This window comes from Osmerus mordax, chromosome 7 (genome assembly GCF_038355195.1).
Source record: "Osmerus mordax isolate fOsmMor3 chromosome 7, fOsmMor3.pri, whole genome shotgun sequence".
Lineage (NCBI taxonomy): Eukaryota > Metazoa > Chordata > Actinopteri > Osmeriformes > Osmeridae > Osmerus > Osmerus mordax.
In genome coordinates, this window is record NC_090056.1 from 10,941,135 (window position 1) to 10,953,719 (window position 12,585).

The 12,585-nt window shown below is 44.5% G+C and overlaps 1 protein-coding gene across 6 annotated transcripts in view; it reads left to right on the forward strand.

Moving 5' to 3' along the window:
- Positions 1 to 12,585, forward strand: part of LOC136945484 (IQ motif and SEC7 domain-containing protein 1-like) — a 77,340-nt gene that overhangs the window by 50,241 nt on the left and 14,514 nt on the right. The window contains exon 1 of one of the 6 annotated variants that reach the window (XM_067239329.1): positions 7,084 to 7,190. The exons of 4 other annotated variants lie outside the window; for them this stretch is intronic. In XM_067239329.1, coding sequence (XP_067095430.1) covers positions 7,126 to 7,190 — 65 coding nt within the window. In that variant the 5' untranslated portion in view covers positions 7,084 to 7,125. Of the gene's footprint in view, positions 1 to 7,083; positions 7,191 to 12,498; positions 12,517 to 12,585 lie in introns of those variants that run through there. One more of the 6 variants, XM_067239334.1, reaches the window with a different exon arrangement.

Genomic DNA, 12,585 nt, shown 5'->3' on the forward strand with positions numbered 1-12,585 from the left:
TGTTTTTATGACAAATCCCAGGACTTCATGTCCCTGCTTGCCTGCTTGGATGGGGTTTTTGTTCAAGTACATATGATTTGCTGACATGTGCTCTTTCTCATCTTGCTGGAAGTAAAGTATGAATGGAATTCGCTCAGTCAGGATATATTATTCCACTGGAATGTGTCGACATGAATACATTTCTCAGCATTCTCGTGACTTGCAGGGAAGTTGACTTAGCTGTACATTTTTCGAATGAAGTTATGGTTTGTGGTGGGCCAAACCCTTGAGATCTTAATGAAAATGTTTGGCCTTTATATGCTGCCTTCTTGTTTTTAAGGCGACAATGTGGATAAAGCTACAATAGTGGTAGTGAAGGACTTAGTGTGTCCCGATAACAGAACCAACCCCAGCATTTGCATCCAAGTATTATAAAGGGCACAGAAGATGGACAAGTCATGAATAATTGCTTGTCTAATTTCCCAGGTCATTGTTGAGATGCTTTCAGGCAAAGCTTTCAATTAATATTTAATTACTAATGATCAAGGTCCCATTGCAGTTGGAAAAAAACACAAATGTCCTCGGTTCCTATTACCAGTAAAGTGATCCTCTCAGTTCTCTGTGGTGCTTTTTAAATAAGAGGGTTTGGATCTGGTTGTTGTTTTCCTGTCAGATTTGCAGAGTTTTGGAAAAAGAGCAGCCCAGTGATGGCAGGATTTCCTTTAACACTTTTCTAATGCCCTGATTCTGCAGTTCCCTATATTAGACTGGTTTTAGGGGTCAAATATCCCAACTTTAGATCCCACTAAATCCTGTCCACAGGGTATGATTTACCGGATTACAGGACATCTCTTACTGTGCAGGCCTTGTGTTTCCTCTGTTAAACATAGTTTCGTCCATTTGGTGTAGATCTACTTAGCTAATGGTGTCACTCAGGCCTAATTACACCTCAGGTCATTGTCATAGAGAATGACTGAACTGCACACTCACAATGCTTCTCTGAATGTGTATTTAATCATTCAGTCACTTCTAAAATAATATTATGTCTCATGAATTATTATACCCCTGTCTGGTCCGAAATGAATAGCCCATTAAAATTCAATTCTGTCTGTTCTCACAGTTTAAGAAGGAGCTTTAAGTATGACAGAAATTATGAAAGTCATTAAAGCATATCTCTCACTGTCCCTAGTTCCCAACCTTAGCAAGTCTGTCTTTTATGTTATAGGTTTATTGGAGGATAATACACATATTTGACAGGCCCGTCTGGACACTCTGACACCTCGCTGTCTTGCAGGGAAAGTCATGTTTCTCCACTCTGTATTGTCCCTCATCAAAGATATAGAATGTGCCATACAGCAGGCTTTAGAAAGGCAGCCTTTATGCCCTGGGCCAACACAAACAATGTCCTAGAGCAGAAGGCAGAGCTGGGAGGCGCTCCTCCAGGCTCAATAGCTCCAGTGTGTGTGCCCATGACTTGGGATGCCACTGAGGCACAGCGGCCAGCCTCAGGGCCTGGGCAGGGCGTCGGACATCAGTGATAGAACTCCAAGGCTGAGGGGGAACACAGAAAAATAAACTGTGCTGGAGTGGTTGGACAGCTGTGTTTAGGGAGGTGAGTGAGAGTGGAAGCTATGTTCCTGGAGAAACAGCTTTTGGGTGTGTTTGTGTCTGTGTATTTGTGTTACATTTTATGTTTTCTTATTTTTGGCAAATATTACATTCAGTCTTGTTATATATATATACAGTCTTGTTATTGACACATGAAGTACTACACGAGGCAATGATGACATTGGAACAATGGTTAGTATCAAAGTCAATATAATCACCTCATTTGTGATCCGTGGTGTGAAGGACTAGTAATGCAGCTTCATCAAAACAACGGCTGCCTCTATTGAGAACCCCCCCCCCCCGCCAGTCAGTTTGCTCAAAACAGCAGCATTATTAGATTTTATTGTTCATTCATGTCTTCAATCAGATTGCAGTGTGAATCAATCATCCATAAACAGGCTAGGGATTTTATTTTCTGAAGGAGAACAGGTATCAGGCTTCTGTCTATTTTCATGGTTTTCTGAGACAGTTTCTCTCTCAGATGGGTAGAGGCCTTTGAAAATCAATTTGTGCACCAGACCAAGGAAGAAGAGCGCAGAGGGAGCTGTTTTCAGAGTGTTTGGCATCTGTGACTGTGTCTGTCTTTTGATGGATGGGTCATCACGGTGCTGTTAGACCAGGAAGCGCATGCTTTTTTAACTTTCTGGGAGTCTTGACTGTTTGAAGAGCAGTGCTGTATTGTCTCCTAAGGAAATGCATTCTGAATGGATCTGTATGTAGACAGACTCGTTAGTATGCAAGTAACACTCTTTGTGAAAAAACACTGCTGAACAGCTGTACTATATGATATGAAGTGTGCCCCCATATGCCTCTGCCATATACAGACACATTCATTGACACCACAGGCCTTTGGAACAGGTGGGACCCTGAACTAGTGACTCAAATAGACCTTCTGCTCAACAGGGAAAACAGGTCAGGGTCTTTTTTCATCCATAGGCCATTGATAATTCAACACCCCAATTCCACACACTCACACACACATACACACAAACACACACATATACAAAGACACACTTCAAGTTCAGGCCTCCTCATTTGACATGACTTCACACCCTATCTCAGAAAAGCTTGCTGTCGTTGTGGTGCTGTCACACTGCAGTGTCTACTCTGGCCAGCAGGCAGCACTCTCATGTTGAATCTAACCTTGGATGGTGTGTTGGACAGCTGTGTCACATGCTCCTGCAGCCATCCTGGGTGTGTCTATACCCACTATGGTCACTCATACTGGGCCGGGCTATTCTCTGCAACAACCATAAGGGGTATCGCATTGCCTGCCATGAGTCAGACATCACTACAGGTCTACATTAGGCATTTCCTGTTCTGCCCTCTATCACCTCAGTGTCATACTTGACCAAGTCAAATCAGTAACCTACTGTAGACCCTCCACTGTAAGAACCACTGCTGAGTGTGAAATGTTTTACTGCTGGTTTACTTCAGACTGCTTTCCTCCTGGTGGTGTGTGTTTACCAGGGGGTGTTGTCTCCCATCTCACATGGGTCTATTTATAGCTGCCCTGATCTGGACTGTAGTGGGGTTCTGCACTGGCGCAGGGCCTGTATGGGTAACAGTGAAACATGAGCAGTGGTGACTTTACTGTAACTGAGGACTAACATCACAACGTCACAAAGGAAACCATGTAAAAGGGCTCAGTCTTTACTGTGTAAATAGAAACGGTATGTGACAGGATTTGCACACTCATCTCCTATGCTGCGGATTCTTCATGAAATCAGTGAAGAAAATGTATTTGGTACCTTTACTCAGTGCACACTGTAAACTGACTTATCAGGAGGGTGTAGGCTTCACTGCTGTGGGCAACAGTCAAGGTTGGGAGACTTGTATTAAGGCGCCACATTCATAATTACGAATAATTATGGCTGTGTGTAGAACAAAGAAAATCATAGTGCTGCCTGCAAGCAATTAGAGCATTAAATTCCATTGTAAATAATGCAAAAGATTATGACAGATGTAATATGGAACCAGTTTTCTTACAGTCCCTCAATATTGTCACATCTATCCTTGCCTGTGTGCGTTTGATATTCCAAGCACATTGTGCCTGTTTTTAAGTGGGAAGACTTAGGCATCTTTAACTGATGTAGAGACACGTTTCAGACAAGCCTCTCAGACATCACTAGGCGCTGATGATATTTGATGGTTCCCTGACGATCCCAGAGGCAGAACATCTGTTCCAACTTCTCTGCCAGGACCTGATGAGCAAACGCTGCATATCCTTTAATTGCTGTCATACCAGCCCTGTTCATACATCTGCTGCCAGGTTTTAACTTGGTACAGTTCTGCACTCTGTCCTAAAAGCTAACAGGAAAAATGTGTATGCATTTCTTTTTTTACTAGTCCCCTCGAATTCAACAAAATATTTGGGGCCTCCCTACATCTCTTTTAGGATTGTTCCGTATCAAACGATGACATCACAGATTGAATTGCTTCCAGACTGGGCCAGAGTTCTTATTTCCAGTGCTAGAGCAGCTCTCTGTGTCTCAGCTTCCAGCACAAGCAAATATGAGAAATGGTGTATGACATCATGTAGAGAGCACATACAGCTCGGTTATATGCAACACGAGAATCAGCAACCCAGTCTCTAGGAAACAACTGTTTCAATGGAAAAAAAACACTTGCATTACTGTGCTGTATTCTACTCTCTCTTGGTTCATACTTTGTCGATTTGAGGAGCCAAGATGTAAACACTGTTCCTGAGGTGTCTAACGTATGAGACCATAGCAGGGGATTCAAACTTCACCTTGCAGCTGGTGTCCTGTATCTGGTTTCTCTGGGGCTGGTGTGGTGAGGAGAGGGTTGGAAGCATGGAGCAGAGAGCCGTTTGGAGAAGATGGAGAAGGAACGTACATGCAGGGAGGCGTTGAGCTGAGGGGAGGGTTAGGGGAGGGTTTTATGAGCGCGAGGAGGGCCTCCTGTTGGAATTCCCAACTATGATATCATCCCAGACCAGAACAGACCAGACTAGAGGGCTGTGCAGACTGAGAGAGGGATAGTGGAGAAAGAGATTATTGTATTGAGAGAGACAAGAACGGGATGAAGCATCAAATGTTCAGCTTTTATAGTGCTGAAATTAGTTAGCAGCTAGTATTTAGGCCTGTCTAACATCCCATGTATTTTCACATTTCTGTGGGCTCACATCCTGTACCCCATACTATCATGACTATCGTGATCTGCTGATTATGTATGGACATCATGAGCTCATCCTCAGAGCATACATGTCATACAGAGATAGCATTATCAAAGACTTAGTGGACTTGAGGTTTGAAATATAAAGACCTACGTAATCTCTCAGAAGTGTTAAGAGACCGTGTCTAAAACCCTCTTTTCAGACAAAACTTCACGTAGTATTCCCATATATTACGAAGGATTATATTTTTGTCAAATCAAGCAACAAAATAAACCACTGATTCAGTGGTTCCACTAATTCAATGAGCTCATATCACAGCTCATATGTTTCCTCTCATATCGGATTTAAGAACAAGTCCGTCTGTTAGTTCATTTGAGGAAGTCTGAAATGCCATGCTTTGTTTTTCTTCATCTTTGAAGAGCTACAGTGATATGTCTACTGTTAGGGAGGTCTGTATGGAGGTCAGTGGAAAGACAGGATCATTTATATGTCAGGAGAGGTGTGGGAGCTGAGTGGATCATCTTCTCCACACTGTGTGTCTGTCTGTGCCTGTCTGTCTCTCTCTTCTCTCTCTCCTCTCTGTTCGTCCTCCAACAGAGACATCTGCTGTATCCATAAGCCTTATCTTCCTCTGCGCTTAGATACACATTTTTAAGTATGTAAATGTGTCTCTCGAGCTTTTCCTGTCTCTCTTCTCTCTCTCTCTCTCTCTCTCTCTCTCTCTCTCTCTCTCTCTCTCTCTCTCTCTCTCTCTCTCTCTCTCTCTCTCTCTCTCTCACTCTCTCTGCATTTTCAATCTATCTTTTGAAGTCCCAGATGAAAAGGGGCCCAAAGGAAGCAATCATTTTCACTGCGGGGAGGAAGAGGGTCCAAGCTTGTAATTAGAGGACATCACCACCTTCCTCCTTAGACACGCGCGCCAGTGACTGTTGTCCCTGTGAACTCAACCCATCTGGGAACTATTCTCCTCTATTTCCTGTGCCTGTTGTCATTAGACACAAACTACCTCTGAATGGGGTGCTAGTTGAGCAGCCTTCCCACCCCCGCCTCCATGTGTCATTATTGTCTGGCCAGTCATGTCAGCTCTAAGGAGCCAAAAGACTGGCGCACTATCACCAGGTAATGTTATCCAATGTCTTGTTAACTGAGCTTCAAACTACAATGGAATCATGTTTGTGCTCTATCCTCCAATGACAATACATGAGAGGACTCAGGACAGAGAGCTATAGATTGGTCTCGGAATGGTCAAGTGAAATGACTGGAGAATTAAGAACAGAGTGTGATAAAGAGGAGAGATGGAGGGCCTCTGGGGCGTCTCCTGGGATTACCTTTTGGGATTGCATTAGGAAAGAGGAGAGTGAGCTAAACCCTTTCCAGGACTACCCTTGCTTCTCTTTTTCTTCTTTCCACTTATTGTGTATCTAAACAGTTAGCCCTGAAAGGCTCTATTAATAGAGGTGCTTCCGCATCTCTCTGCCTTGGCCATCTCCTCCCACTTACATTCCTCCACTGTGCTGATGAAACATCCAAAAGGATCCAGCCTTCACTCACTCACTCACTCACTCACTTCCAACTCTATTTTCATCCCTGTTTTTAGACACTCTCTCTCTACTTCCTTTCTTTAGCAAAATGTTATCCCAACATCTTCCATGAACCTGTCCCTCTCCACCCAGTTTCCCTTTATAGTCCTATCCCAGTTACACTACACACCTCCTCTCCCTCACCCCTTCTCTTGCTCCCTTGTGTCCATCATGCCTCTCTCCCTCATCTTTCTCCCTTCTCTCCCTTCCATCTCCTCCCTCCCCTCCTCTGTTAGCATGACTGAATCACATTTGCGATCCTCCTTGGTCCAGGGTCATTTGTATCCCCCCTCACATGATTTGGCTTGGTGCTGGAGGAATTCCATCCCCTCTCCCTAGCTACAGAGCCCAGAGCTGGAGCAGACACGCACACACACACACACACACACATGCACACACATACCCTTCCTGCAGCCAGCCCCCCTCTACACTGCCTGGCGAAAGCCCACCCCCCTCTTCCTGCCTCCGCCCCCCTCACACTCCTGCCAGCCTGGAGAGGCAAGGAGAGAGAGAAAGAGAGAGAGAAAGAGAGAGAGAAAGAGAGAGAGAAAGAGAGAGAGAGGAACACAGGAACAGAGGGAAAAAGAGAAGGAACAACCTCCGTTTGTCTGTCAAAGGCTGCTAAGCGGTGACTGCTAGCCTTACACCCATAGGGATCTCTTCTCAGATAGGCATAGCCATGGAAACCTTTCCTTCCAGCATGGAGCTGTACTCAGAGAGCTAGGAAATGTTGCCATTCCTTCCACAGTGATCTATAGGCAGCAATGGAGATGGGTACTGAGGACTGGTAATGCTAGGAACGTCTTGTTGCTGGCCAGCATGTGGTGCTTGCAGTGTAACTCCGAGAAGACCCAGTCTCTTCTGGAGCTTGAGCCGGACAGCTGGTACGTGGTGCAGTGGGAGTGTACAAGAGAGTGGGACAATTTGATGTTATTTGTGTTTGTGTGTGTGTGTCTGTGGGTGGGTGAGCGTGTGTTTGTGTGTGTAGTTCTCTTTTCAGTTGATGATAATGATAAAAATGATAGACTGGTCTAATATGGCTCCTGATAGGGGACAGAAGAGAAAAGTGTGTTTATGTTTGTGTGACTGTGTATGAATGTACATTTCTTTACGCTGCTGAGTATCACGTGCAGATTCAAGATCTGTCTTGAGGCCTTAATGCTAATAGTGAACATATGGTTATGGTTATTTAATTTCTTTGTGGGGTCTGTCTTTATGAGGCACAGGACTCACATAGGACATTCGACTCCCCATTTTCATCTAGACATTGGATTTAGACTAACAAAATGTGCTAGGATATTGTTACAGAATATTTACTCTGAAACAGCCTGCTGTGTGTCTTTGCAAAGGGCATTCCTGACGTGTCCTTTGCTTCTCCGGCTTACAGAATGTGACTCTGCGTATTGTAATATATGGCTCCTCAAGGACGAGTGCTGTGTGTGACGAGGCAGATAATTACATTCTGAATTAGCAGGCTGGCTGTTATCTGGGCTTGATAGGAGGGGAGCACAGGTGTAAACAGCAGAGCACTATGGGTCTCCTTTCTGCTGGAGATGGAGAGGGCTTGCTATGTGGCATGGTGAGAGGGGTGTGATGGGGACCTGCCACACCTTCTAAAGGCCTTGTGTGTGCAGCATCACTGACCTGCTTTACAACTGGTGTGTTCATGTTCAGTTATCTATTAACCTCAAAATGATGCACCTTCATTGTATTCATCTGGAAGGGTGGCTCAGGGGGTTGAGAGGGTCACACACTAATCGCAAGATTGGTGGTTCGATCCCCAACTCCTCTAGGCCATGTATCTAAGTGTCCTTGAGCAACACACTGAGCCCCAGGGGCTGCACCTGATGGGCAGGCCAGCTCGGCAGCTCTGCCTCCATCGATGTGTGATAATGTGTGTGAATGGGTGAATAAGAGGCAAACAATTTGAAAGCGCTTTGAAAGGCAGAAAAGCGCTATACAAATGCAGTCCATTTACCATTTAATCTGCCTATGAAGTTTTAATCGGCTAATCAGTCTGAGAAAACATCACAGCTCGTGGAAGTAATTGATTAATTGAGAAGTAAAGTAATGAACAAGCTATAATTGGGTTTCCTAGGGAAACTTTACAAACTTTTCTCTCTGTCTCTCTCTCTGTCTCTCTCTCTCTGTCTCTCTCTCTCTCTCTGTCTCTCTCTCTGTCTCTCTCTCTCTGTCTCTCTCTGTCTCTCTGTCTCTCTCTCTCTCTCTCTCTGTCTGTCTCTCAGTCTCTCTGTCTCTCTGTCTCTCTCTTAAGAGACAGGGATTATGATAGCAGGCCTGCTGGAGCCTCAAAGCTTTGGAAATACCCTTTGGCTTCAATCATATCAGTTTGGGAACAATTTATACATTCTCAAGCTTTACAACAGAAAGTGCTGCAGCTGTGAATGTCTGTCCTGATAGGCCAGATGAGTGGTCAGACTGGAGCTACAGTTCGTCTAGACAGCCATTCCTGAGAGATAAGGCAACAACCTCTGCTAGGCAGTAAAGTGTGAGTGGCCAGCTTCAATTCTGGGCTTGAAATCACAGTAGTTAGAAATCTTGACACCGATGAGATCGTTGACTACAAAACGTCTGCTGGAAACTCTCTCATCAGTTGGACCAGCACAGCTTGCCAATTTCCAGCTGCATTACACTGTGATTTCCAATCTGGCCCTGGCTGTTTTTAGAGAGTGGTTTACTAGATCCATGAACAGGGTTATGGGACCTGAAAGCAGAGATACGTCAGTGTTCTCAAAGAGTGTCGCTGTTTATACTGCATTTGCATTAACATTTTACTGTGTGGTCTCCTCAACTTTGACCTTGAAAGCATTCCCCCACATGTGGGTCTTTGTGGACCAGTGTTTGCATCTGTATTTATGAGCTGAGCTCTGTGAGTCACTCTCGGAGGGGAGCGGAGAGGGAAAACATCTGTTTTTGTTGTGTTCAGAGCCCATTTGTCAGTGGTCTACACGGGGCTCTGTGGTGTGAGGGCTGAGCTGTGTGGTGCCTGTTAAATAACAGGATTAGGTCAATGCTCTGGAACATTTTATATACAGAACATACTGTAGTTTTTCTTAACAAATAATTTGCAACATTTTCTCTTAGAATCCACTGCCTAGTTTGAGATTCATCTACCCATTTTTTGTTTATAAAAGAACAATTTGAATTTAACTGAAGAGCTGAACTGAAGTGCTTTCATTGACAGATAATTAGCTAATGAGAAAAACATGCATGCACACACTGCAGTGGTTTGCAGACTTGTTAAAGCAATTCATTGACACAGTAACTCCCCTACCAACCACCAACCTCAGACAGTCGCAGGCCCAGTCCCAGCTTCACTCCCAGCCCTTGCCTCACTCCCAGATCCAGCCTCAACCTCAGCCCCAGACCCAGCCTTAGCTCCGGCCTGCACCTCATTAACCAGACTCTTTTCCCAGAAGTCCAGTAGATGTGACTCCTCTTTTCCCGGACGGAGGAATGTAGCTCCCTCAGGTCCATGTTGTAGACTAGTGTGAGGCCTGGGCCTGTTTGTCAGGATGTGTTGAGAGGGAGGGGAGAGAGGAAGAGATGACTGACCCCCTCAGGACCCCCAGCTAAAAATCACTGCCAGCTGAGCTGCCCCTAGCCTGCCTTACAGCTGGGCTCCATGGGACAGGAGTAAGGAACTCACGCCTACTGGACGTATGATGACCACTAAAAATGGCCATTTGACCAGCACAGGGAGCCCTCAAGGAACCATTAAACACTTAATTCATGTGTTTTGAAGATATCAGAAGTTTAATAGTTTTTCTTTGTCTTTGTTTTATCATGGCCCTTCTGATTAGGCTCAATAACTGTAAAACACATGAAAGCGTTGCAGTCAGTATTCCCATTTGTAGTAACAACTTTGCTGTATCCAAGTGGAGTGTGTGGTTGTGTTGTTTATACAAGCCTCTCCTCTCGAGTGATGTCATATGAGGCCCTGCTCTCCCCTCCCTCCCTACTTTTCACCCTTCGTTGCAAACTAAAACATCTGCTCTCTGAAATAGCTTTTGGGGCATTTTTTTTCTCTTCCCTTTCCTGTCATCATGAACAATTGACCCGAGAGAGAAGACCAAGAGGGTGACCTCACAGAGGAAAAGAACAGCAGCACCACACATCTGACCCACTCTCTCACATTCTGTCTGTCTGTCCATCCATCTCCTATTCTCTCCTGTACCTGTTATTTGCTAACAAGGCTGCTTAAAGAATTGTAGAGGCCTAGAGAAAGATGGAGGACGCAGGGTGGAGATAAACAAAGCTTGCCCTATGTCACTGGGTGAGGGTGGCAGACTGCATGTTCATGCGGAAAGTAAAGAAAATGTCTGTTTGGAACAGGGGGGGTTCATGAATATCCCTGAAGACTCTTGCAGTTTCTGAAACACAGTATCACTGAAGGCTCAACTGCCTCCAAACATATTTATATCCATGTCTAACTCCCTGTTCAATACAATGATGAATAAACTAAAATAACCTCCTATCTTATCAATCTATACATTATATTCCTTACCACCTAGGCCTCTGTCTATTGTTAAAGTGATTTTTGTTATGTCAGACCCCCCTGAAAATATTTAGTGGCCAGTTTATTTTCCCATGATTTCCAGTGATGAAGCCATAACTAACTGAAATGTCAAACCCCATGTGAAACTGGGATATGTGGTGCGGTGGCTGAGTACTAGCGACGACCGTTTGTCATGACAGATGGTAGGGGGAGCTTTGTCCCCTCGGCGATTATGCAAGAAGTGTGATTTTCATTCCATCAAGCTGGGTTTGTGTTGGTACCTCAGTGAATACGCCTGTGTACATGTCTGTCTGAGTTTGAGTTTATTTTATTTTTTACAGGGACAGTGCACATTAATCAACGTTTCAGTAAAAGTGCCGGTTTTAGCCAGCTGGCTAATTTTCAACAGCAGTCCCTTGGCACGTTATGGTCTGTCTGTCTGGTGGTCCAGATACTGCACACAGTGCACTGTGCTTGAGTCTAATTCCCCAGGGAGGCAGTTAGCATTGCCTTACTGTCAAGGTATCCCCTGTTAGTGCTCTATGTGACCCTGCTTGTTTCAGCTCTGAGAGAGGAAAGGATTAATGATACACTTAACCTGTCCCAGAATTGACCACACTTGGGAGTAGCGTATAAGTTGCAAATGCAACCAAATTCAACATTGTCACTATATAAAACAGTGTACATATAACATAAACGGTATCTGGGACATTTTACTTATTATAGGGTTAACTGTGGATTCGTAGTACATGAGTCAGTTTGTGCCTGGAAGCCAGAGTCTGAAAGCCAGTGATGTTGCTGTGTACCAGGTGGCAGCTTGGGAGGTGATCCGCGTGGTGGGCAGAGATGTTTACATATCACACATTCAAGTGTTGATCGAGGAGCAGCCAAGAGTCTGGAGGGGGAACAGAGGACAATGTTTCTTACGGAGCAGTTCTTTGAACAAAATGAGACCTGTTCAAACTGAAGTGGAGTCAATTCAAAAGTTTCACTTCCTGTACAATTTTCTTACAGTGCTTACATTTCGACCAGGCTGTTAGATTAAATACTAGGCATTCATTACTAAACAAGGAAGCAGGTGAGGGCTAAATACACCATGTTGGGGATTCTAAAGAGAAAACATTGCACCTCAAGTTGAGGTAAAACAAAAATACGTGATTGTGCCGATGACTCAGGAGATCTGCTGCAGAGGAAGTGGTTACATGTTCAAAAGGAACTGGTGTTTCTTAGGTACATTCTAGGCAACGTCACTATTCAAACATAATTTGCAGTGAAAGTTACCAAGCTTGAGGAAGCAGCCCTGACCCCTCCCACACCCTTCACACCTCCCTATCCTCCTCACCGACTCACACAACGGATTTCAGTTTTAGATAGTTCTACGTGATTATTACGTATTTAAATGTTTACCTTGTCATGCAAACCTAACTGGACTTTATACTATTTATTTGCCTCAATGACAGAAGACTTCGATACACCAACATGATGTAACTGTCATTGGTCACTGATTGGCTGTGAACGTGGTATAGACTTTGCTTCTCTGAAAGTAGTCTATGTGTACTCTGGACTCATGCAGACGGCCAGGCAGGTAGAATGGTGGATAAGGTTTGGAGAAAGAGTTGGCAGTTCATAGAAAACAGAAAGTCTCTGCGTGTAAAGCAGTCTTCTCCAAGCACGGCAGAACGTAAGAGTGAGTGAGTATCCTTTAGTCAAGTTCTTTCTTCAGTGGAAGGGATGCTTTGAATTGTATTTAATTGATGTTT